The sequence below is a fragment of the Carassius gibelio genome, chromosome A19, assembly GCF_023724105.1.
Source record: "Carassius gibelio isolate Cgi1373 ecotype wild population from Czech Republic chromosome A19, carGib1.2-hapl.c, whole genome shotgun sequence".
NCBI lineage: Eukaryota > Metazoa > Chordata > Actinopteri > Cypriniformes > Cyprinidae > Carassius > Carassius gibelio.
The window spans coordinates 16,677,417-16,699,432 of record NC_068389.1 but is presented as its reverse complement, the minus strand read 5'-3'; the positions used below and the strand labels follow the sequence as shown (position 1 = coordinate 16,699,432).

The following is a 22,016-nucleotide window of genomic DNA, read 5'->3' as shown; positions in this document are numbered from 1 at the left end:
TTGAACCTGCTCCAACTGGCTTGTGACGGTTGATTAACCTGTTCAGACAAGCTCTGATGTGAGACCTGTTCTGTGCTCACCTCGTCATCATCAGCATCATATTGGGCATACTGTTGCTCCATCATCTCTCTCTGACGTCTCTCCTGCTCCAGAGTCTGACTGATGAGTTGAGCCACCTCGCTTTGCTGTCCCGGACGCTCTCGGCCAATCAGAAACCTGCAAAGACATACCAACTGCCAATGAGAAGGGAGGGGCTTTGTGAGCAAATGCAGTTTGGCAAAGGCTATAAATGAACAAAGAACAGAATAGATTTTACATAAATGGGGTTGGTATAAAAATGTGGACGGTTAAATTGCATGTCATTCATTAAAATAGAGAAAGGTAAAAAAACAACAACAACTACTTTTCTATTTCAATGAAGCGTAATATGTCAAGCCCTTTTCTTACAGTGTCTGGCTTCAAACAGACGTTTTTGTTCTCCCTTCATGATGGATTGTATCTTTTATAATATACCCTATAAATCAATGAACGCGACAGGAGGTAATTCTTGTGAGGACAGTGTGATAAATGATTATGAAAAAGTGAACATAATACCGGTTTAAAAATGTTACCAGTTCTACTTGAGAAAATCAGGGAAAGAATGATCGCTGAAATATCTGAAACTTGAAAATGAAAGTTTTTCATAAAATGTCAAGTTTGTCATTTCCCGCGGTGTGTTGGTGCTGTTTTTTAATACCCATCGGTGAACCTGATGTTTAAGAACTAATATATCAACCAAACCAAACAGACTTACATTTAATTGTCTGTGCATAAACCCCCATACACTACGGGCATGGAAGAGCTTTTTTTTTTACATTGAACATTTTTTAATTTAACACTGATATGTATTCATCTAAAAAAAAAAAAACTAATAGAAACATATACACCTAGGTTTGTTTGAGGGTGAGAAAATAATGGGGTCATTTTCATTTTTGGGTTCCCTATCCTTTAAGGTTATTTGACAAAATGATATAGAATGTTATTATATGCCATTTATCAATTTCAAGCCACTTCATAAAAACGTGAAATTGTTTAATAATTTGGGACAAAGACCATTCCCTCTGATAATTTTCACCCTATCCTCTGCACTGCACAATCCATGTTTTGGAGAACCAGCAGGGAAGTCCTCAGCATGGAGTCCTAATCACCCTGCATTAGGCACAGACAAGGTCTCAAATTTGATCTACATCTGAAGCAACATCTGGGCCAATACTGTGTGATGCTGAGCATTTCTGCTTCTTTTGCAGCACAGCTGACCTGGATACGGTCCTCTCTTCCATCTTGATACCACACACAGGGACCACACTGCTCCGGGACAGAGCTTTCTTATTGGTTAAACCCACGATTATTATTCACATACATCCGGAGTGACAGGATGCATTTCAGGATAAAAGCGTCACCTCACCCAGTGAGGAGGTGTTCCTGCCATCTTGCTATAAAAATCCCTAGACTCTGATACTGAATCATCACAGCAATGAATCACTCTTAATAGTGTCGATCTTCATAGGTCACTATTGGTGCTCACTGGTGCAGATGTTTAAGACCTGCCTTTAATTCTAACAGTAGGTTAAATATAGCACAAATTCCAAATCTGGGCCACACTGCCTCATTGGTGAGAACAGAGAGAAATAACCAGCAGGAGGGAATAAATTAAAACCAGGAAAGGAAAGACGGCTGAAAAACAAAGATACACTTATGATGATGTGGTGCAACTTCTGAGACCTTCATAGTACTAGATGAACTTGATGTTTTCCAGTAAAAATCTGACTATATAAATACATAAACTATATAAAGTGATATATTATATTATGTTATTATACAGTACTTTGTGATATATTATAGAACATAAAATATATTAATTATATTACTTGGTATTTATATTTATTACATGTATATTATAGAAATTATAGAGACATTTAATTTTCTTAACTCAGCTGTTATCTGATGTAAGTATAAATCTAGATATATGGAAAATATATTTGAAGACAAACAAGCTATTTTGCTTGAGTACCTTTTTTCATTTTAAGGATGTTTTTGGTGTTTTTTGTTTAACTGGAAAATTAGACAAAAAGTATTGATCAAGAAAATTATTTCATGCAGTCCAGACTGTGTCAGTATCTGTCTGGCTATATGAAATCATATAAATCAAGAAGTCACTGTCCCCTTCAAAAAGTCTTTTTTTTAAAGATGAGTAAATGCTGACTAAATGAGTGAACTGTCCCTTTAAGGAAATTAAATTCAATTTGAGTGGTAAGGTCCCACATATGAGATGATTATTTCTGTGCCCCTGGGAGTACGGTACCACATATGGGATTTCAAACGTTTGATGACGTGACATGACGGCCAAATTCAAACTTTCTGCTTTCACACTTTAGATGGCGCTGAACCAGAGATAGACGTTTACTGCTCTTGTCATACTATCACAACTATGCAGTGTCCTTAACAACACATGCATATTTCAGACATTTAAATACACATGAATACTAGTAAAACAATACATTTAGAGTTTGAAAAATATACACGTGTCTATGGAAGCAACAATAACAATCCATCAAATTTAATTTGCCTGTGTGTTTTATTCATATAAGATACACATAGTGTAAGTAGTTCAACGACAACTTATTATTTGTATTTCAGAAGAAATTAATGAATTCACGTGCTGTAAATCTGACTGACAGGACTCGAACATAAAACACACTTATTTACACATATTTATGAATGGGAACATCAGATTGTTCATGACATGGTATGCAAGTTTGTGAATATTTTAAATAAAAAGGAAAAAGTAAATAAAAGCGATCCATCTGTCATACAGTGTTATTGTGGCCGCGGTGTGTCACGTGACAAACAAACAGTAAAGGGAGTTCTAAAATAACAGTCGCCTTAAAAAAAAACTCACTCTGGGGGGAACGCTAGAATATTTTAAACTCACCACTGAAAAGATTCATTAAATTAAGTGGAACGTTTGAAGGAGTATTTCTGTTCCAAAAATACTCCTTCCGGTTTGTCACAAGTTTTGGAAAGTTTTTTTCGAGTATGGCTCTGTGTGACGTTAGATGGAGTGGAATTTCCTTATATGGGTCCTAAGGCACTTCTGCCGGAAGAGCGCGCTCTCCCGTATAGCAGAGCAATTCACTGATCAGAGCGAGAGCAAAATGTCACAAAAGAAGTGTGTTTTTGGTTGCCAGGGCAAGACAACCCTGCACAGATTACCAAAAAAAAAAAACATGCATTAAGGGACCAGTGGATGGAGTTTATTTTTACAGAGCATCAACGGAGTTGTGCAAGTGTTTTTGTTTGTTCCCTGCATTTCGAAGATGCTTGTTTTACAAACAAGGCCCAGTTTGACGCCGGATTTGCGTATCGTTTATTTCTTAAGGATAATGCAGTCCCAATGAAAAAGGGTCACGATCGTGTGTTGAAACCGCAGGCGGTGAGTAAAACTGCTTCAAATATCTCTGTGTTGTTAACTTAACTATCGGTGCGTAAGCACATCAAGTAAACAACATGCGATGTTGTCATCAAACTGCACTTTCCACATGTACACCTTAAAAAATAATAATAAATAAAAAAAATAAAAAAAATAGGCCGACATAAAGTAGAACTTAGTAATTTTCCAAAACTGCTAAGCAAATATATACAGTTTCAATAAATACTACATAGAGACTTCCTGCTGTAGTCGTTGCTGCTACTACTCTTGTTCAATTTCAGCCTCGAGACTGTTTCTGGATCATAAATATACGGCTGAATCTGACTGTAAGCCATGGTTTGTTTTGGATGATGGTTTTTTCCTCACGGTAATGTCACAGCTTCCAAACGCTCTCAACGCAAAAGCTTACTGGCGCTCGTGATCCTTTAGCTCCGCCCACACATCACGCCTCCAGCCGCTCGTGTTTTCATCCGGGAAAAATCGGTACAGACTATCTTTCTCTTATGAATATAATAAAACTTTTTGGAGTTATGAAGGATGCAGTACTACTCTATACTCAAGATTAACAGGATATTGAGTGAAAAGGAGCATTTCACCCCCCCCCCCTTAAACCCTTTTAAATAAACCTCTTATACTTCCTCTTGGTGTTTACAGAGGAAGTATAAGACACCACTGACAGCATCTGTTTAAAAATGTCACGCTCCATCATGCTGTGCAGCTCTACTGTTAATGAAGAGTCTTGTTTTCTCACAGTGTGAAGTACTCCTGCTGGCTGATATTCTTTTCAAAAACATGCTCTCAGCTGTTGGGGAGTTTAGATACACTAATAAGAAGTCTGTGATTTTTCTCACAAGAAAGCTTAGTGGAAGGAAAGACGATGGCATGTCATGCTATTTCATACGCTAATAATAACATTTGTCACTCTAGCAGCCTGTGAGCTATAGTGAAGATTCAGATGTGAGGATCTTGTGGTCAGCATTCAGGGAAAACCTGGGATTAATGAGACATAATAAACAAGCAAAAATGGTTGTAGACATCTCACATCTTACCTGACCACTCCCTGTGTGTTTCTCAGAACAGAAGCAGCGAAGCTCTGAGTTACCCCCACCAGACTGGTGCCGTCAACCTCCACGATTTGATCATTCACTTTAATTCTGTGGAAAATGAAGGTGGTTAGGTTGTAATGCTTATTACAGTGACACTATAGGACAATGTGCAATCAAAAAAGGTTTGAATGATTGTATGAATACCAAACAGTGATTTCTGAGATGACATTTTTTTTTTTATAAAAGCTTAATTATGTTCTGCCTGGGACCTTCTAATCAATCTGCTATGATTAATTTTTTAAGTGGATCAAATATGCTGATGTATGAAGGACACAGTATATCCTGGGACAGGGTTTAGTTTGTGAACCCTTAGAGTTTGAACTTCAGTGTGAATGACTTTAAAAACATTAACATATAAGTACTGACGCAAATGAAAGTTTTGTAAAGATCTAGTAAAGATGTATAAAGGGGTCAACATTGAAGCACTGCAACACCTGCTGACTGCAATGATAGAGCTGGGAATAGCCAGGACAATCGGAAAGAAAAAATTCATATACACCTAGTTTGCCTCTGGGGTGAGTAAAACAGCCAAATGTACATTTTTGGGTGAACTAACCCCTTAAAATTCTAGCGAATACTTTAAGCAAATAATTTAGGTTATAGGACTTGAAAAGGATAAAAAAGGTTGAGAACCATGAACAATATTTTAATGTTTTCAGTTGGACTTGGGTGGTCACTCACATTCTTTCATTTCAGCAGCTAATGCACAAAAGATTACAAAGACGAGTAAGCTTCTTAACAACTTGTGATATATATTTTCAAAATGCTACAGTGGATATCTGTAATGAGCTTTGTGTGTTTGATCAAACTGCCTTGACCCTTGATTCCTGTCTGGATATTGAGCTCCAGGCAAATCCCGTCTGTTATGCAGGCAAAGCAAACTGAGGGATGCTTGCAAGATTGAATCCTAATGTGCAACTTAAGAGTGTGGCCTAAGCAAAGCTTGACCTTCACATGCATTTTGCAATGTTCCCAATATAGTAACACTGAAAGCAGAACATTATAATTCTGCTATGTAAAAAATAAGGACTCCAGCGCAAAGATTTCAATGTCACTGTCGAATCCTACATTGTCACACTTAGCTCAGAAACAGCTATGACATTAATGGTGGAGGAAATTACATCCTGGCTATTGAATGGTCCTTTTGAAACCTGACTGCAAAGCATGCTTGGTAATCTTGAAACAAGTACAAATTTCTCAAGATTTCAGCAGTGTTTGATGTCACTCAGCGAAAAGCTGAGACTACACTGAAAGACTGGGATTCAGAGTCTCAAACTTGGAAATAAACTTAAATAATTTGAATATCAAAATAATCTTTAAAAAAAACATTATAATGTAAAATTAATAAGAAATACTTCAGATTCTGCACGTTTTCTAGATCACTGATAGGTAAATTTGTGACACTGATCATGTGAATCTTTGTACAGATGTTCAACTTAAGTTCAAGATGCCCTTCAAGATGATCATTTCAAATCTTGCCGGAAAACATGATCGGCAGGTTTTACATAAACTTGTAGAGTCATGTCAGATTTGGTGATTGCTGCTGCCATTAAAACTAAAGGGAGATGAAACAAATGTTAAGACATTTATTAACTTTACACACAAATTTTTATGCTGCTAATATAATTTTAATAATACAAAAAACTTTTCTAATTTAATGAATATTTTCGCTAGTGATCTAGTAAAAGCATTTTCTCCAAAAAACATTTACTAAAATTTCTAGACTAGAACATTTGGTCAGATGTGAAATGGGCTGCTTTCATTCCCATCCCTACCCTCTCTTCAGAACTGTCAGGCTCCTGAACTACAATCAGTGATAAAGCCCAAAAGCTTTGACTTAATTTAGTGAAGTGACACAGCCATTTAATGTGCAAATCTCATGACGGACTCTCAGGGCTTCCGTCACTCTGGGTGCAGCTGAACAGAGCAAGGACAAGAAACCTATTATTTTGTACTTTTATTTAACAAGTGGCGTTTTTCTTTCTACATGGAAAATACTCATATCCATTTGCAGAAAGTAGGGTCATATAATACCAAAATATACGTCCATTAACTGTTTAGTTTACCTTCCATCTCTCTCTGCTGCTCCACCCTCTATGACAGTCTTGACGAAGATGCCCAGCTTCTCCAGACCTGCATCAGCGCCAACCCCCATTCCTATAATACTGATGCCCAGGCCGTCCTCATCTGACACCCACAGATGAACATATCAATAAAAGGAAAAATATTAGTGGTGAGCAAATGGAAAGAATGTCAATTCCATAAATCATTGGATGTTTGTTGGATGGATGCATGTTTAATCTAACTGATCAATATGCAAGGCTTATTGATTGACTGATTCACTCACAAAATATGCCAATAAATGCAGAATATTTCCCTGAAAACCTATTTGTATCTATCCTGTTTTATGGGTGTTTTTTTTGTTTGTTTTTTTTGAGAAAGCTTATAGAGAAGACAAAGGCTAGTTGTCACAGGGCTATAATGTATCTCAACAGCTATAAGGTTAAAACTATAAGAGTGAATACTAACTGAAATGTATTTTCTGGAGTCAAAAGTGTGACGACTAGACCTACTCTCACTTACAATAACTATCCCTAATGTTTAACATGACACTGCCGTCCTGCTAGTCACCTTTTTCTAGTTCTACAGGGAGAAGTTCCAGCTTCTCCACCCGTTTCTCCAGCTCATACTCCGCCGAGGATGCCACCGGGTCCACCTCTTCATTTCTCCTGTCATAATCTTCATTGGAGTAGGTTTTGAACACCTGGCAGTGAGAAAAAGCCAAGGCCAATGTCACAATTCTAAGGTCACTGTTACAAAAGATGGAGTATGAAACATGCAGGGGTAGAGAGTCAGTAGAGTTTCTTCTAAAACACAGAAAGATTATTAGTCCACAGGAAGGATTTAGTTCCTTATAAACTGTATAAGCACAACTCCACTGATAACGTACTCTATCTCTCTTTATATAGTGTGATGGTGAGGCAATGTCTCTTGTTGCATCAGAGTGACTTCATATCTGCTTATCATCTGAAACACAAGCTCTCATTTGTCATCTCCTCAGTGTAAGTGATGTTCCTGTGCACCGTGGTGTGAAAGGACAGTCACGCACAACTGCGACCCGACCCCTAAGCAGGTTCTTGGACAAACATCGGCCCCATGCCAATGCTACACTTCCCTGTCTCCCCCTTATCTGTTTCCTTATAAAAAGTGTTCATTGGATAAGTTGGGGCTTCATGGTATCACATAATCAGTTTCCCTGACAGTTTCACATCAGCAAGACGCAATCGGTCATAAGACACAAAAGATCCAATGGCTGACGAAAGGCTTCTTCTGGAGGCATTTTTTAAATTCGTACACAGAGACAGCACACAGGACACATTTCATGGCGGACTGAGACGGTGATCGCATCTATTCCTCTCACAAATCAGTTGTTTTGCCTCAAAAGACTTGGAATATTAATATTTTTGGATAAATTAAGACGTTTGTGTGGTATCTATCTGCCTGTTATTGTGTTTTATTGACAAATGGTAGGTTTAAGGGCAGGAGTTGGGTTAACTGCTCATAAATGTCTAAATAGTGTAATAGAAATAAAACTGTTGTGACTGTTTACATTGAAAAATCACACCCCAACATATATTCAATAATGGCAGTATTATTGCCCAAAATATAAATTAATAATGATGATAAGCCTTTTAAGGGTTTCTTATTTAAAGCAATGGAGGACCCTGCATGTAGAAAAATTATGCTAAAGGGGTACGTTGTGTGTCAAAAAGCGACATCAAAGTGTCCTGACCAAGCATCAATATATGACGAGATGGGAGTGAGACTGTGCTGTTGATCAATTTAATGCATCCTTATTTAATAAAAGTAGACTATTCATTTCTTTAAAAAAAAAAAAAAAATGACCAAACCGGGATCTATATAAATAAATAAAATAATTTATAAATAAGCTATTTGATACAAATTCTAAAATAATTAAAATAAATATTCTAAATAATAATTTAAAAAATCGAACCCACACTAGTGCTCTACCACTAAGCAAATAAACATGCTGGATTCACCAGCAGGCAGCTGTCAGTGTGTCCAGCTGCCTCCATGAGAACCATCAGCTTCCAAATAAACCATGACTGATCATAGCAGAATCAATGCTATCTCATCTGTGAAGAAACCAATTAGACTCAAATCTGAAGTTTTATGCTAATTACAAGCCTACACCAATGAATCCAGATCCTAAAAGCACTCCAATAACCAGAGCGTAGGGTATCCAAGCACTAGGACAAAAGCAAGCATGATCTCTAGGGCATAATACAACATCAGAAATGTAAACTGATCAACAGCTATGCATTACTGGGAAGTCACATTGCTGACCGAATGATTAGCTGAAGTGTAATGGGCCCATTGTCTACAGTTCTTCAATGGATTTGATGAAAGTCATATTGGCAGAAAGGGCTGGGAAGTAAGGCTGTTAACATGTTTAGCCTTAAGTCTTCCCTGACACATTTAAAGACTCAAAGATGGCAGGAGGGCATACACGTATACAGAAGCATTCCCTTGAGTAGAGGTCTAAACTGAAAGTAAAGACACTTCTAGAAACATCCATCTCTATATTCAGCATATCTGTTGCAGATCTTCCCTTACACCTTATTCTCCTGAGCTCAACCAACTATCACCGTGTTGACAGTCCACACTCCACAGCTGGCTAAAAAGCAGCCTACTGTCTTTTGTGAATCTGCCAGATATGACAACCACGAGGGGCTCTACCGAACAGACAAAGTTTGTCAGGTCTGACATGCCATGGGAGAATATACTGTAGTAATTCACATCTTCTTTTGTATTCATTATAGACACATATACAGTAGCTGTCTAAGACACTTTGTTTTGCTTTAATATAATTACATGGTTTAATATTTTAATGGTCTTATTCATATATAATATGAAGACAAAAATGTTTGTCACCAGGCACCAAAAGTGCATAAACATTGGCCTTGAAGCGTAATTCAATACAGAAATTTACCATTTGAGATTTTAAGAATGGGTTACACAAAATAATTTTTTTATATTTCGTAATTGTTAAGTGATTCAACTGAAACAAATAATTAAAAATGATCAATTTACGTCTCTAGGTACCCCGGTAGTTGCTGAATCTTTTCTTGGCTTCGGTCCGACTAACAGCAATACTTTTTGTGATCATCTTTGTTCATTTTCTCCCAACTAGTAACAATGATTCATCCCACTCAACCCACTTCTCTATCATCAGCCTCACCTCTGTCCATCTCCTGTCATTTTACCATTTAGATCAATACACCTGTTAGCTGCCTTCAAACAAACACAGTGCATCTCTTTTGTCTTCTCATCATACAGTAGATCAGCTCTCACTTATCCTCTATCTATTGCTCATACACTCTGGCATACTGCAGTCTTATATTTAAAACCCAGCAGCCTGCAAGATCTTTGGCTCCAACTGCTGCCTTGTATAATAGCCAAGAGATGTAAGCTTGTATAAGCATTTTGCTGTTCGGAGAGCACTTTAAGTTTTTATTGCATGTTGTGAGATCCCATCAAAGGCTCTGAGAGCTTCTCATTTTTCTCTGCGAAGTTCTACAGAACTGCAGGGGTGAGTGAAACCGAGCCAGGCCCATCATCCATCCCTCGACTCCCACTCACTTCCTCCCGCTCATTACTTCATTATCCCTCTCGTCTCTCATCTGTTTTTGTGTCACTGCACTTGTAGCGAAGCAGCCTTGGCTCATCGGTATGCATCTAATGCAGCATACTACGCCAGCACGCCTCCAACTGCATCGTGGGTAACTGCAATCCTTGTGGGGAACAGTCCGAGGGGAAACAGGAAGGGATGTTGCAGAACAATCAACTGAAAGTGTTTGTCTGCATTTGTATCATAGACTGGCAATGGCCCTGCGTGGCTGACTACTACTGATCGTATTTAATGGCCCTACAGTCAAGCAGGGAGGCCAGCGCTCCAAGTGACACCACACACACACACACACACACACACACGTTAAATGTTAAATGTTAAATGTAAGTCAAATGTAGTCAACTACAGGGACTTGTGAGCCTGTGGAAAAATTCACTTTTCACACTCTCAGTATTATGTTTTTGTTTTTAAAGAAGTTAATGCTTTTATTCAACATAGATGCATTCAAAAGTGAAGAAAATAATCATATGGTTTCCACAGTAATATTATAATATTAATAAAAAGAAATGTTTGAGGAATGGCTGCTGAAAATTCAACTTTGTTATCACTTGTTTTTCTAAAGAAACATTGTGACACCAGCAGTTAAAGATACAGCAGGTGTCCGCGTCTCTCTCGTCTCCCCTGAGCCCATTGACTTTTAACAGACCTCCTTAAGCATGCGGTGAGTTAGGTGGGGGGGTAACTGAGGATGAATGGGGGGAAATCACGGGAGTTGAGACAATGCCTCCATCGTGACATGATTGGATAGAACTGTTCGACTGTGATTGGCTCATGCGATAAATACCGCCTTTTCTGTTCATGCTCGTTTCATGTTCACGAATCCGCCTAAATGAACAATATAATAGCTTTAATGGGAAGATCATTTTAAAAAGAAAGTAAACAACTTAGATGTAATCACTTTGTTACGTCAAAATAAGACTTGAAATGGCATGATCTCTGGGAGTTTTTAGTGAGTAATCAGTTTGGGGAAATTTTAATTAAACATCTGTGTCTGTGACCAGTATTTATTGAGCTTCGATGACTGATGAACCGAATAATTCAATAGTTAAAAGTTAACTCTTAAAAAGAATAGCTGAATATAAGTTCACAAATAAAATCTATTGTTTAAATTGTTACTTCCTTTAATTATTATTTTGGAATAAATGAAAAATGCTTAAAAACACTAACAAAATGTATACTTGGCTTTAATTAATAGAATATTAATTACATTGTGTACACTACCCTCTGGTAGTGTAAGTAATGTTTATTTATCCAAGAACATGTGACTGGGACTGGAATTTCCATTTGATTTAAAAAAAATATTATATCAGAACACCACCGCACTCCACGTGAACAGATGAGTCAGGTGATATAACTCTATAATTAGCCTCTTGCTCTTTGTCAAGAACACAGCTCCTTCAAAATTTACGTTAATATGTTCATCCTCTTGACTTTTTTTTTTTTGTTTATCTGGCCTGGAATGTAACTTTTCCCTCTTTTTAATCCTGTGTTTGTGGAAATACCTCTGAGGGTCTCACCACCCGCCAACATGTAGCATGCTAGTGCAGTGAGGGGGAGCTACTAGCATAAGGAACTAAACAAGACAAACAATTGCTTACTTTATGCTTCATTCTCATGTGTTGGCTGAGTCTCCTCACATGATCAGTAACATGGTCTGATGAATACATAATTGATCAACTGACCACATGTGTGGGAGAGAGGGTTGCATTTACAGGCAAGAGTTCATGCAAGCTAGTTCCAGCTATTAGCCTAAACTAAACATGCGTGTTTTATACATATGCATTTAATAATGCTTTAAAATCTGTATTCATCTTTACTTCATATTAAAACTGTACTAACTCATAGTTATTAAACTGAAGAAAAAAAAATACAGGTCCACCAAAATATAATAAAAATAAGATTGTGTTAAAACAATAAATAAATAGATAAATAAAAAATATAATAATATATATGAAACATATTACAGTATATAAGTAATATATTGCAGATTTTTTTTTGTCTAGAGAGAGAGACTATAATATATTAAGAAATCAACCAGAATATATATATGCATAATACATTTACAGTATTTGCTTGCATTAAATACATTCTTGTAAATCATTTAAAAAATAAGTATAAAAATAGTAAAAAAAATAAAAGGCACTCTACACAACTAGGTGAACAAACAGCGACCACATTTGTCCTGACTGTCTCACAACAATACAGGACACTGTGTCAGCATTGAACACCTCCTTGTTTCCAGCATGGAAAAAAGCAGAAACTACACTCTCTGATAGCTTCAGTGATGGCCTGTGATGGGGGGCGGAGGGAGAGCTGTGGAGAAATAGCGCCTGACACAGACAGCTGGAACCACAGGCCTGTCTTCTGTTTCCACAGTCATTAAAAATTCATCTCCAGAAGGGATCAGATGTCAGAGAAACGAGCAAACAAAAAAACCCACAGCATTCATGCATTTCGAGACAGATCTTTGCAAGTGACTACAGCTTCAAAATTGCTGTCATAAGAACAAGACGATTGCTTGATTGACATTTTTTTTCTGAACCTGAAGTGCACCCACTGTACATTGATATCTCATGAAAGCAAGTTTGTTTCCTGCAAAACAAATTCAACAAATGTGTTTCCCACTTATCATGTAACTGATAACTCATGTAAACAAACCAAAATGTAGACATGTCTACAAAAGTAATGGACAAAACATTTTTACAGACAAAAATATAAAACTGTGCTTATTGGATGATTAAAAACCACCTAAGTCATCATGGTATCACCAACTGAGACATCTTTATCTACAGTACAAGGTTTATATAGCCTTTTACCATTTGCATAAACCCTCCTTAATCTACTCCAGTCAGGGTTACTATGTCAAAAATACCTTGGATCCTCCAAATAAAATGAAACTGAATAATACAGCCTCTGCTCGGCTCACTCAACTAAAAGGTTTCCTTATCTACGTTTCTGAAAGTATGTTTATATATATTTAATATAACCCTAAGATATGGCTAATAACTAGACTACATCCATCCACCCTTTTAACTGAATTACAGAACTGAGGTGATATAGTAAAAGGCTGGATTGATTCTGTGTGGTCTATATATGTGCATCTGAGCACAGAATGGAGTGTATAATCATTTAATAATTTTTAGCAGTCATTCAACTCCTGCCCAGTCTTTCGCATCCATTTAAATCCATTAGAGAATCAAGAAGGAATAAATATGCCATAACAAGAGGCTGAGATTAGCAGAGCTAATGTCATATTTCATGCAGCCTGAAAGTGCAGTTTTTATGTAGGTGGATGATGACAGGATGGGTGTAACAAAGGGTACAGCTAAACAAACACTAGAATTGACTGTAAAAGCATCAGGCATGTGTTTGATGTGTCATCTGACGGTATATGCTTACTTTGCTCTCATTAAATTCTAATATTATAAAACGATCTTTTAAACAGAAATTACTAAACTGCATAATCACACAAGTAAATCAGGTTCAAAATCTACAGTTGCTGAATTTTGTGACAACAAATAACATAAACATTAGACATGAGTTTTACACTTTTACATGATAATGCAACATCTTTCTCTCTCGTTTTGTTTCATTTCTTGTTTTGCAATGGTAAGGAACATGCCTTCGTAACATGATGGGTGAAAAGCTGCTATAAGAGTGATTCGTGCAACATACATCCATCTACATAAAAGGACAGGTAGAGGACTCGGATACAGGATGCAATGTCCTCATTATCAGAGCTAGTCTAAAAGGGTATGGACATTAAGTCAGGTCAATGAAACTCCATTGCCTCAAGTGGTTACAAAACTGGAATAAATCCACAAGTCAGCTGGGTCAGTGGATGTTTTTGCTTTTAGATCCTGATTTTTATATTGGACTTCATGTGGTGATCAAATTTATTTATTTATTAGAGAAAGAAATGTCCCAAAAGGCTTAGTTCACTCCAAAATGGTAATTCTTTCATCATTTACTCACCCTTATGTCATTTCAAACCTTTATGACATTCTTTTTTCAGTGTAAATTTCAAGTTGCATTTTCAAATTTCTCACCCAAATATATTATACGACTTCAAAAAAATCCCACAATATACTACTTTTATGCTATTTATATGACACTTTCACATCCTTTTTACAGTTTGAAAGCTTCGAATCCCCATTTCTTTGCAATGACAAGAAAGTTATATTGTACATTCGTCAGAAATTTCACCTTGTTTTCACGTCTGTCAAATTTATAAGGCACTGAAAAAGGTCTATAGGATGTAAGGATGTTATGCAACTTGTCCACAGGTGCACAGACTTGAAAAGACCACTATTCATTTTACTATGCCAAATAAGCATGATTTTTTTTTTTTTGCACTGTTTTACCTGAATTTAGGTTATAAACCCCATGTAAACAGACCGATGTCTCCATTTGGCAAGCACAATGTAAACATGCAGATGATAATACAAACCTAATTTTATTGCATGAAATTGAAAAAGTTGAATCAGAAAATTATGATGTGATCATTTTGAAACTGATGAACCAGCAATCGTCAGAGTAAATTGAAGGAAGGGCTTTTGAAAGTGTTGCTATTTCACACAGCCACTAGAGCTGCTCGCACAAGAGCCTCTTATAGCAACTCTACATTAATTACAGATTGAAACACTTTAATATGGAAACGACCCACTTAATAAACAACTAAGGAATATGATGAGCCAGAGAGAAATGTTCAGAATGATTAATGACTGACAGCTAGTCTAATCTGGTGAATGGAAAACGTTTTACCAAAAATCAGTCACTTACTCAAGTCCGAACACAGACCACAGACTGTTATTTCCTCCGTGTTGGCAGAAAAACCATGTGGCCTGGGTTCAAAATTCCCTGACTCATGAAAAAGTCTTTCTTTTCCAAGTTAATGACCAGGGCAGTTCAGTCGAGTTCACAGTTAACACAGTCGGCACAATGACATTTTACAAAAGGCAGGCAATTTCTGGTTGCTCCACCTGTTTCAGTACTATATGCTTTATTTAATAATATTTAGCTCATGAATATTTATGAAAGAACACAACTAAAGGACACTTCTGTATTACCAGACTGATCTGAGTGCAAGTTTCGAATCATATGTTCGAATGCACCATCACACTTTTGTCATTCGGCAGCTGTGAAGACCTATATTTCATGTTTATAATTAGCAGCCAGATCCAAGATTTCAAATAGAGAGTAGCATTGGGATGTGATCTGATTAAGGGACCCTAAGAATACAATTCTTCAAGAGCAAAAACGTGTACAAACAGACCTTATAATTCAGTTTATACTGGCACACAACCGGACCGCTCGATGAAATTGAGCTTGTGTGAGGGAGACTAGTAAGCAAACATCACGTTTACCCATTGAGAGAAGGAAAGGAACCGATCCAGCACTGCTTAAGGGTATTAATGGGACTGATCCAACTATGGGATGTTTGTTTTCAAGCATTTCCCACATCTCCATCCAGCTTCCGATTGGAGTTAATAGCCAGAAATGTAAACACATTTCCAGCAGCTCAAACCATTCACCATTTTCATGATATCTTAAAAAATCGATGACAACAATTGTAGTCCAAAGCTGTGCTATTATATGGCCAAATCAAAGATGCTGGCTAAGTGAATTTATCTGAACTCTAATTGACTGTAAAATGCATTTCTGCGAAGTTAACATCATAAAAATCCCCTCACAATGTGATTCTGTAGCCTCTTTCCAAACACAAGACATCGATAGACAGACTGTAATTACCTTCATGCTTCCCCTTGGATAAAAGTTGCGAACACAGCGGTTAATCATGTTCTCATGGGAGCGTGACTTGATCATAGTCTAGAGGAGCGTGGATTGACAAACATGGGGACAGGGGTGGTGTGAAAAGTTACAAGGAGAGCCAGCGAGGCATGTGAGGACAGAAACTACTGTATATGTGTTCATCTCCCTGCAGGCATGAGTGAGCCTATGGGTGTCAGTTTATGGTTCTGTCTGCTCATTATCTAAATAGCACTAACATAGGTAGGCAAAAAAAAGAGAATTTCTCTTACTAGATTTGGAGAAAATCAATAGAAAAAGGGCATCAATGACCTCTATAGATTAAAGTATCACTATTCATTCAGACAAGCTGAACAACAGGAACTCAGTAACAACATGCAGGTGATCTCTAAGCAAGTCTGTTTAAGGTAATTGAACGCAAACCTAGATTTAGAAAAAATACTATAAACTAGGGCCAATAAGAGAAGAATAAGAGAAGAAGAAGAAAAAAATATTTTTCTGTAAAATACCAATGCACTCTTTGCATCCATGTGAGTTTTATATTGTTTTGAAAAATGATTGCTATTGAGTGAGTATGCGTTAATCAGTAATTAAAAATCTTTTAACATATTTTTCAAGGCAAAAAGAATGTAAAAAACAGGAAATGTATGAAATGTTAAGTCAGTACATTTATGAAATGTATTTCTGAATAATACTATCGCAGTGGAACAAAAGCTATGTTGTTAACTAAATTATTACAAACCATTTAAATTGTTTGATTTTTAAACTGAAGTACAAAAATTACAAGAAAAAAAACTGCCAAATATAAATATTTAAAAAACAAAAACTAATGAAAATAACTATTGCACATTTTAAAAATAAAAGCCAATGAAAAAGATAAATAAATAATATTTAGATAATAATTAAATAACATGGAATGGAAGCAGTGAAATATAATTTCTTCTGTTTTGTGTAAGGTAGAAATTGGTTCTATCCATTGACTGTTGATTGGATGGAAGCAGATCTGAATATGAGGCAGGGTTTAAACAGAAAAAAAGAATTGGAGAAGTGCACCATACATCACCAGAGAAAAAAACATTTGACACATAACTGACCCTTTAATATGGTTAAAGACCAGCAATAAACTTACTTTTATGGGAGCACAGCTGAACTGAATTTTCCGTTTTTGTGGAATTTCCTCCTTGGCCTCCTCTGGAAGGCCAGGAATCTCTGTAATCTCTGATCCTGGGTCATAAGAAAGATCCTCATCATATAGGTCATCCTCGGTGCAGCTCTCCCCCCAGCCCTGGTAGCAAGCATCTCCATCAGCATTGAAAATAACTCTCTCACTGCTACAATATTCCTCATTGGGTTCTTCAGTTTGATCCTTGGTAATCCTGCTAGACTCCTCTTTAACATGACCGTCTGTGTCCTCATGGACCTTGGTAGCTGCAGACTCATGTGAATTTCCTGCAGCGTCATTGACTTGAGATGCAGCTGAAGAACCATCTACAGCGTTGTTTGAGTTGACCTCATCTTTTGGTTTGGGTTCACTGGATCCATCAACCACCTCAGAATTTTCCTGGGGCTTCTTCTCATCAGTTTTCACCTGGTCCATGGCCTCCGACAGAGGACTAGGACTGAGAAGATCTTCTGAAGATGATGAAATCGGCAGATTGTGCTTGCTACCCACTCGCTTCCTGATAAAACCATGTGATGGAGACTGTCGTGCGCTGGTGTCATCCTCGCTGGCCTCCCCCTGTCTCTGTAAGCCATCTGGGGAGTACAGTCCTCTTCCACCTCCATGGCCTTTTCGGAAAGTAGCACTGGAGCCCTGTTGGTCTATATTTTCGAACACAGCACTCAGCTGACTCACAGTGGGAGATGAAGCTTCTGTCCTGGAGCAAAGACTATCTAAAGAGTCTGTACTGCCTCGGTTTGAACGCGCCCCCCGCCAGTCATCCAAATGCTCGTGAGAACCCCTCTTGTCCCGGCCGTAAGAGTACACGGGCGACTGTGAAGCATCTCTGGAGCTCTGCTCAAAGAGTTTCCTTGTTTCGGAAAACTTTGAGTTATGCTGGCCACTGGAAGTCCGCTCTCCATTGCCATGCTGGAATATGACCACTGACCCATCCACCCTGTTGACAAAGTTTGTTGGCTTGTTGAGTTTCTGCGGGGAGGTCTCCTCCCTCGATCGTCTGTTAGACCCAGTGTTTTCAGTCCCCATCTGCATAAACATGTTCTTGATGCGACTAACATGGGCCCCGTATTGCCGCCCTCGAGGCTGCCTGACCCCCTCCGTGTCCTTGAGTTTGGGGTCTCCATCCTGTCTCGGTTGGTCAAACGCCTTCTTTAAAGCCTGGAACTCCGTCCTGTAGGCATTCCGGTGTGGGGAGGCGCTCCTCAGGGTATTCCTCTCTGCCGAGGCCTCTGTCTTCAACATCTTAGCCTCGACAATGGAGGTCTTCTCAAATATTCAGTAACATTCCTTCAGGTTGTTTGTTGGGTGCAATCACATTTTGTTGGGGATTCCTGAAAACATTTACAAAAATGTAATGAGTAGCTTGTTGGTTTACAAATTACACAATTACGTGTGCACAGCAGACAATTATACACTGTACAAAGTGGAAACCTGTCATTGTGACCTAGGGCTGCGCGATTATGGCAAAACTCATAATCACGATTATTTTGGTAAATATTGTAATCACGATTATTTAACACGATTATGAAGGGGCCATATGACCAAAACTGTTTTGAGTGATTTATTTAAAGATCCTGTAAATAAGGTTGCTATGACATTTTTTTCAAACAAACAACAGAATTTCAAACAAACAAATAAAAAGTCATCAAAATTCTTGAAAATAATTAAACTCTCCATAATTAAAAAGTAAAGGACAAATACAATATAATAAAAAGATACAAATGAAACAAACTGTGATATGATGTTTTTTTATGCATAGTCTCAAGCAGTATTATTATTTCATTATTCACTTAACTATTTATTATTGATGTCTCATTTACGTTTTAGTTTGGCTCTAGTTTTGTATTTATTGCAGTTTATCTGAAAAGGTTCATGTAGCGTGGTACAGCCTACAAAAATGAATAATCAAACATAAAATAAAACATAGCCCGTTGTTACTTTAAGAGCCGCTTGGATCCAAATTACTGTTACACGCGGATTTTCATTCTTAACTCTTTATGTTCATTTATTACATGACTGACGAAGGTATATATGAATAATCACCATGCAAGACATTTTGACACTTTTTTGCATGTATTTGACCGTTTAGGTACGCACCTTTTACACTTCTCTTTTAAGCTTTTAAAATAATCAATACACTTCGATAAATCAAGCCCAAAAAAAATCCCATTTTGCAAAGTCACGTTACATGATTTTACTGATTTGCACAGGAAATTTGGCTTTTATGGAGCAACAAAATTGCAACTCTATAAAAAGGGGGTGGAATAATCATTTTATCTCGACAAGTCTCAGTCAGTCTAGCACAGAACCCGTAGCTAAGGTTTTTTTTTTCTCCCAAGAATAAGATAGACAAGAAAAGGTAAGTGCTAGTATTAGTTGGTCAAGTGTCTTTAGATGTTTTTTGAAAATGAGTGAAGACTCGGCTGTTCGAATTGAGATTGGGAGGTCATTCCACCAGCTGGGCGAAGTCCAGGAAAAGGTTTGTGAGAGTGATTTTGAACCACAAGCACCACAAGGTGTTGTTCCCTTGCAGAACGCAAGCTTCTGAAGGGTGCATATGTTTGAACAATAAGTGCCATACAGGCCTAGTTGTTGTTATACTATATGCAAGCAGTATATAAACTGTTATTCAAAAGTTTGGGGCTGGTAAGTTTTTTAATGCTTTTGAAAGTAGTCATATTCATTCAAGTCTGCATTTATTTGATCAAAAATACAGTAAAAAAAAAACAGTAATGTGAAATAATATTACAATTTAAAAACAAAGTTTACTGTTTAAATATATTTTAAAATGTAATTTATTTCTGTGATGGCAAAGCTGAATTTTCAGCAGTCATTACTCGAGTCTTCTGTTTCACATGATACTTCAGAATAAACACAAAATTATACATATAGAAGCTTCTTAAACCAAAAAAATACCTAATGATCTGTCTGTGAGTATAATCAAAGAAATATAAACCTTTTTTTGTCAAGTCGGATTATTAGAAATGACTGCATTGACCCATATTGTTCTTAATAAACTCACTAAGACAAGAACCTACAGTACAGTACTTCTTATAAAAAGCATTAACTGAAAACACTGTGCTTAGAACACATCATTTTAATTCAAGAACTTTACCCACTTAGATTTTATTGTGGAGACACACTGAGAAACAAAACATTAGGGACTACAGAGCCTAAAAATAAGTCTCACAATAAGCTGCAGTATTGGCAGAGAAATATGAAGTTGATAAAATGATGACCTGAGTCGGAAAGCTCAAAAACCCAAATACATGCTCAACCAGAGAAAGGAGTGTGCCAGAGAAATTGGCTGACTTTAAGATAAGTAAAGTACCATGGTATGATTAAAGTAACATCCAGCCTGAGAATGTCTGGATATTGTTGAATGGATGTTCAGATCCTCCAGTTTGAACAGCAGTTCTTTAATTAGTCACTCTGACTAATCAGAAATGTATCTAAATCGAAGTGTCTAATATGATGTGAAACATTTACATTGGAAATGTATAGTGGGCTTATTTGGTAGTTGGGCATGCACCTTATAAGCATACTCTAAATTTTGCAATTAAATAAAGCAGATACATTTTGTTAGTGACATTAGAGACATTAATCTCTGATGAGACTGCTCACATATCTACACAAAAACATGTGAAACTTAGATTTGGGTTGGCTTAATAGAGTCACTTCCCCAAATTCGTTGCTACAATAGCCTACTGTACAACAGCAGGGCAGACAAAACCAACATCTCTAAAACAACTCTGCATATCAGTTTGTAAACAACAACACCTCGAAAAGGGGCTCGGATGCTGGAAGATGCCTTTGCACTGGCTCTAGAGTCCACCGCCCTGGTTCTTGATCATAATGCGTGTTCATCACTTTGCCATAAGGGCCGACGGAGCTTTCATTTTTTAAGCGCGATGATGTTTATGCACCCAAGTGTTTTCGACGCAGATCTCGATTTGCCTTTCATCGCCCAACGTGTTAACCGCAGACAGCCGCTGCAGTCTGCCAGGATGGGTTTACAATCCACCCCACATCTCATTAATTCATATTTTACATCTATAAGAGCACGGAAAGGCATGTGCACATTTCAGACCAAAACAAGGACAACATATAACTGTGCGCGCAACCTACATGATGTACTGTAAATAGTTGTTGTTGGTTAGATAACTTAACGCTCACAACATGCATAACACAAATAAATGTGACAAATGTAAATATGCATTTAGCAAAAGTGCGACCATTGCGCTATTCAAAGATGATGAACAACCAACCCTTGCGCGCATCACATCACATCGCCTGCATCACTGACAGCTCCATCCTACAAACCCAGATCCATAAACACTCCAAAATTACAGACCTAGCTCATTCAAGCGAGTTGATTTAGCCACAGCTAGCAGAACATCGCATAAAAACACGAAACAGAAGTGGCACAAGTATTGCTTAACTCCCCTTGTTGCTCCAAAACAATAGAGTCACTTACCTAACGTTACGCCTTCAGATGCAATGTCAGTTATGCCAGGAATAAATGTGTACTAGCTTTAAATCATTGACCAAAGGGGAATTACATTGAACAACATTTAAATTCAGCTCCGCTATCAGCATCTATCAGCATCAAACTGCCATGCTGGACTTCACCGGACAACTGACACAATATGACATTACACACACATATACACACACACATATACACGAGCGCGCAGCTAGACAACGCCATTGCAGGCGAGGGGTGATGCCGCCATTCCCTTAGTAGGGCTGTTGATACACAACACCATTCAGAGGCCA

General features: G+C 37.5%; 1 protein-coding gene across 5 annotated transcripts in view; it reads right to left on the bottom strand.

Annotated features, from left to right (window-relative positions):
• The window catches only part of LOC127935139 (neurabin-1), a 43,995-nt gene that overhangs the window by 18,019 nt on the left and 3,960 nt on the right, over positions 1-22,016 (bottom strand). For 4 of the 5 annotated variants that reach the window (XM_052532742.1, XM_052532744.1, XM_052532745.1 and 1 more), the window contains exons 2-6: positions 17,187-18,568; positions 7,207-7,339; positions 6,642-6,762; positions 4,519-4,623; positions 81-216 (exon numbers count right to left, since the gene is read on the bottom strand). In XM_052532742.1, the coding sequence (XP_052388702.1) occupies positions 81-216; positions 4,519-4,623; positions 6,642-6,762; positions 7,207-7,339; positions 17,187-18,479 (1,788 nt within the window). In that variant the 5' untranslated portion in view covers positions 18,480-18,568. Of the gene's footprint in view, positions 1-80; positions 217-4,518; positions 4,624-6,641; positions 6,763-7,206; positions 7,340-17,186; positions 18,569-21,714; positions 21,972-22,016 lie in introns of those variants that run through there. The other variant, XM_052532743.1, reaches the window with a different exon arrangement.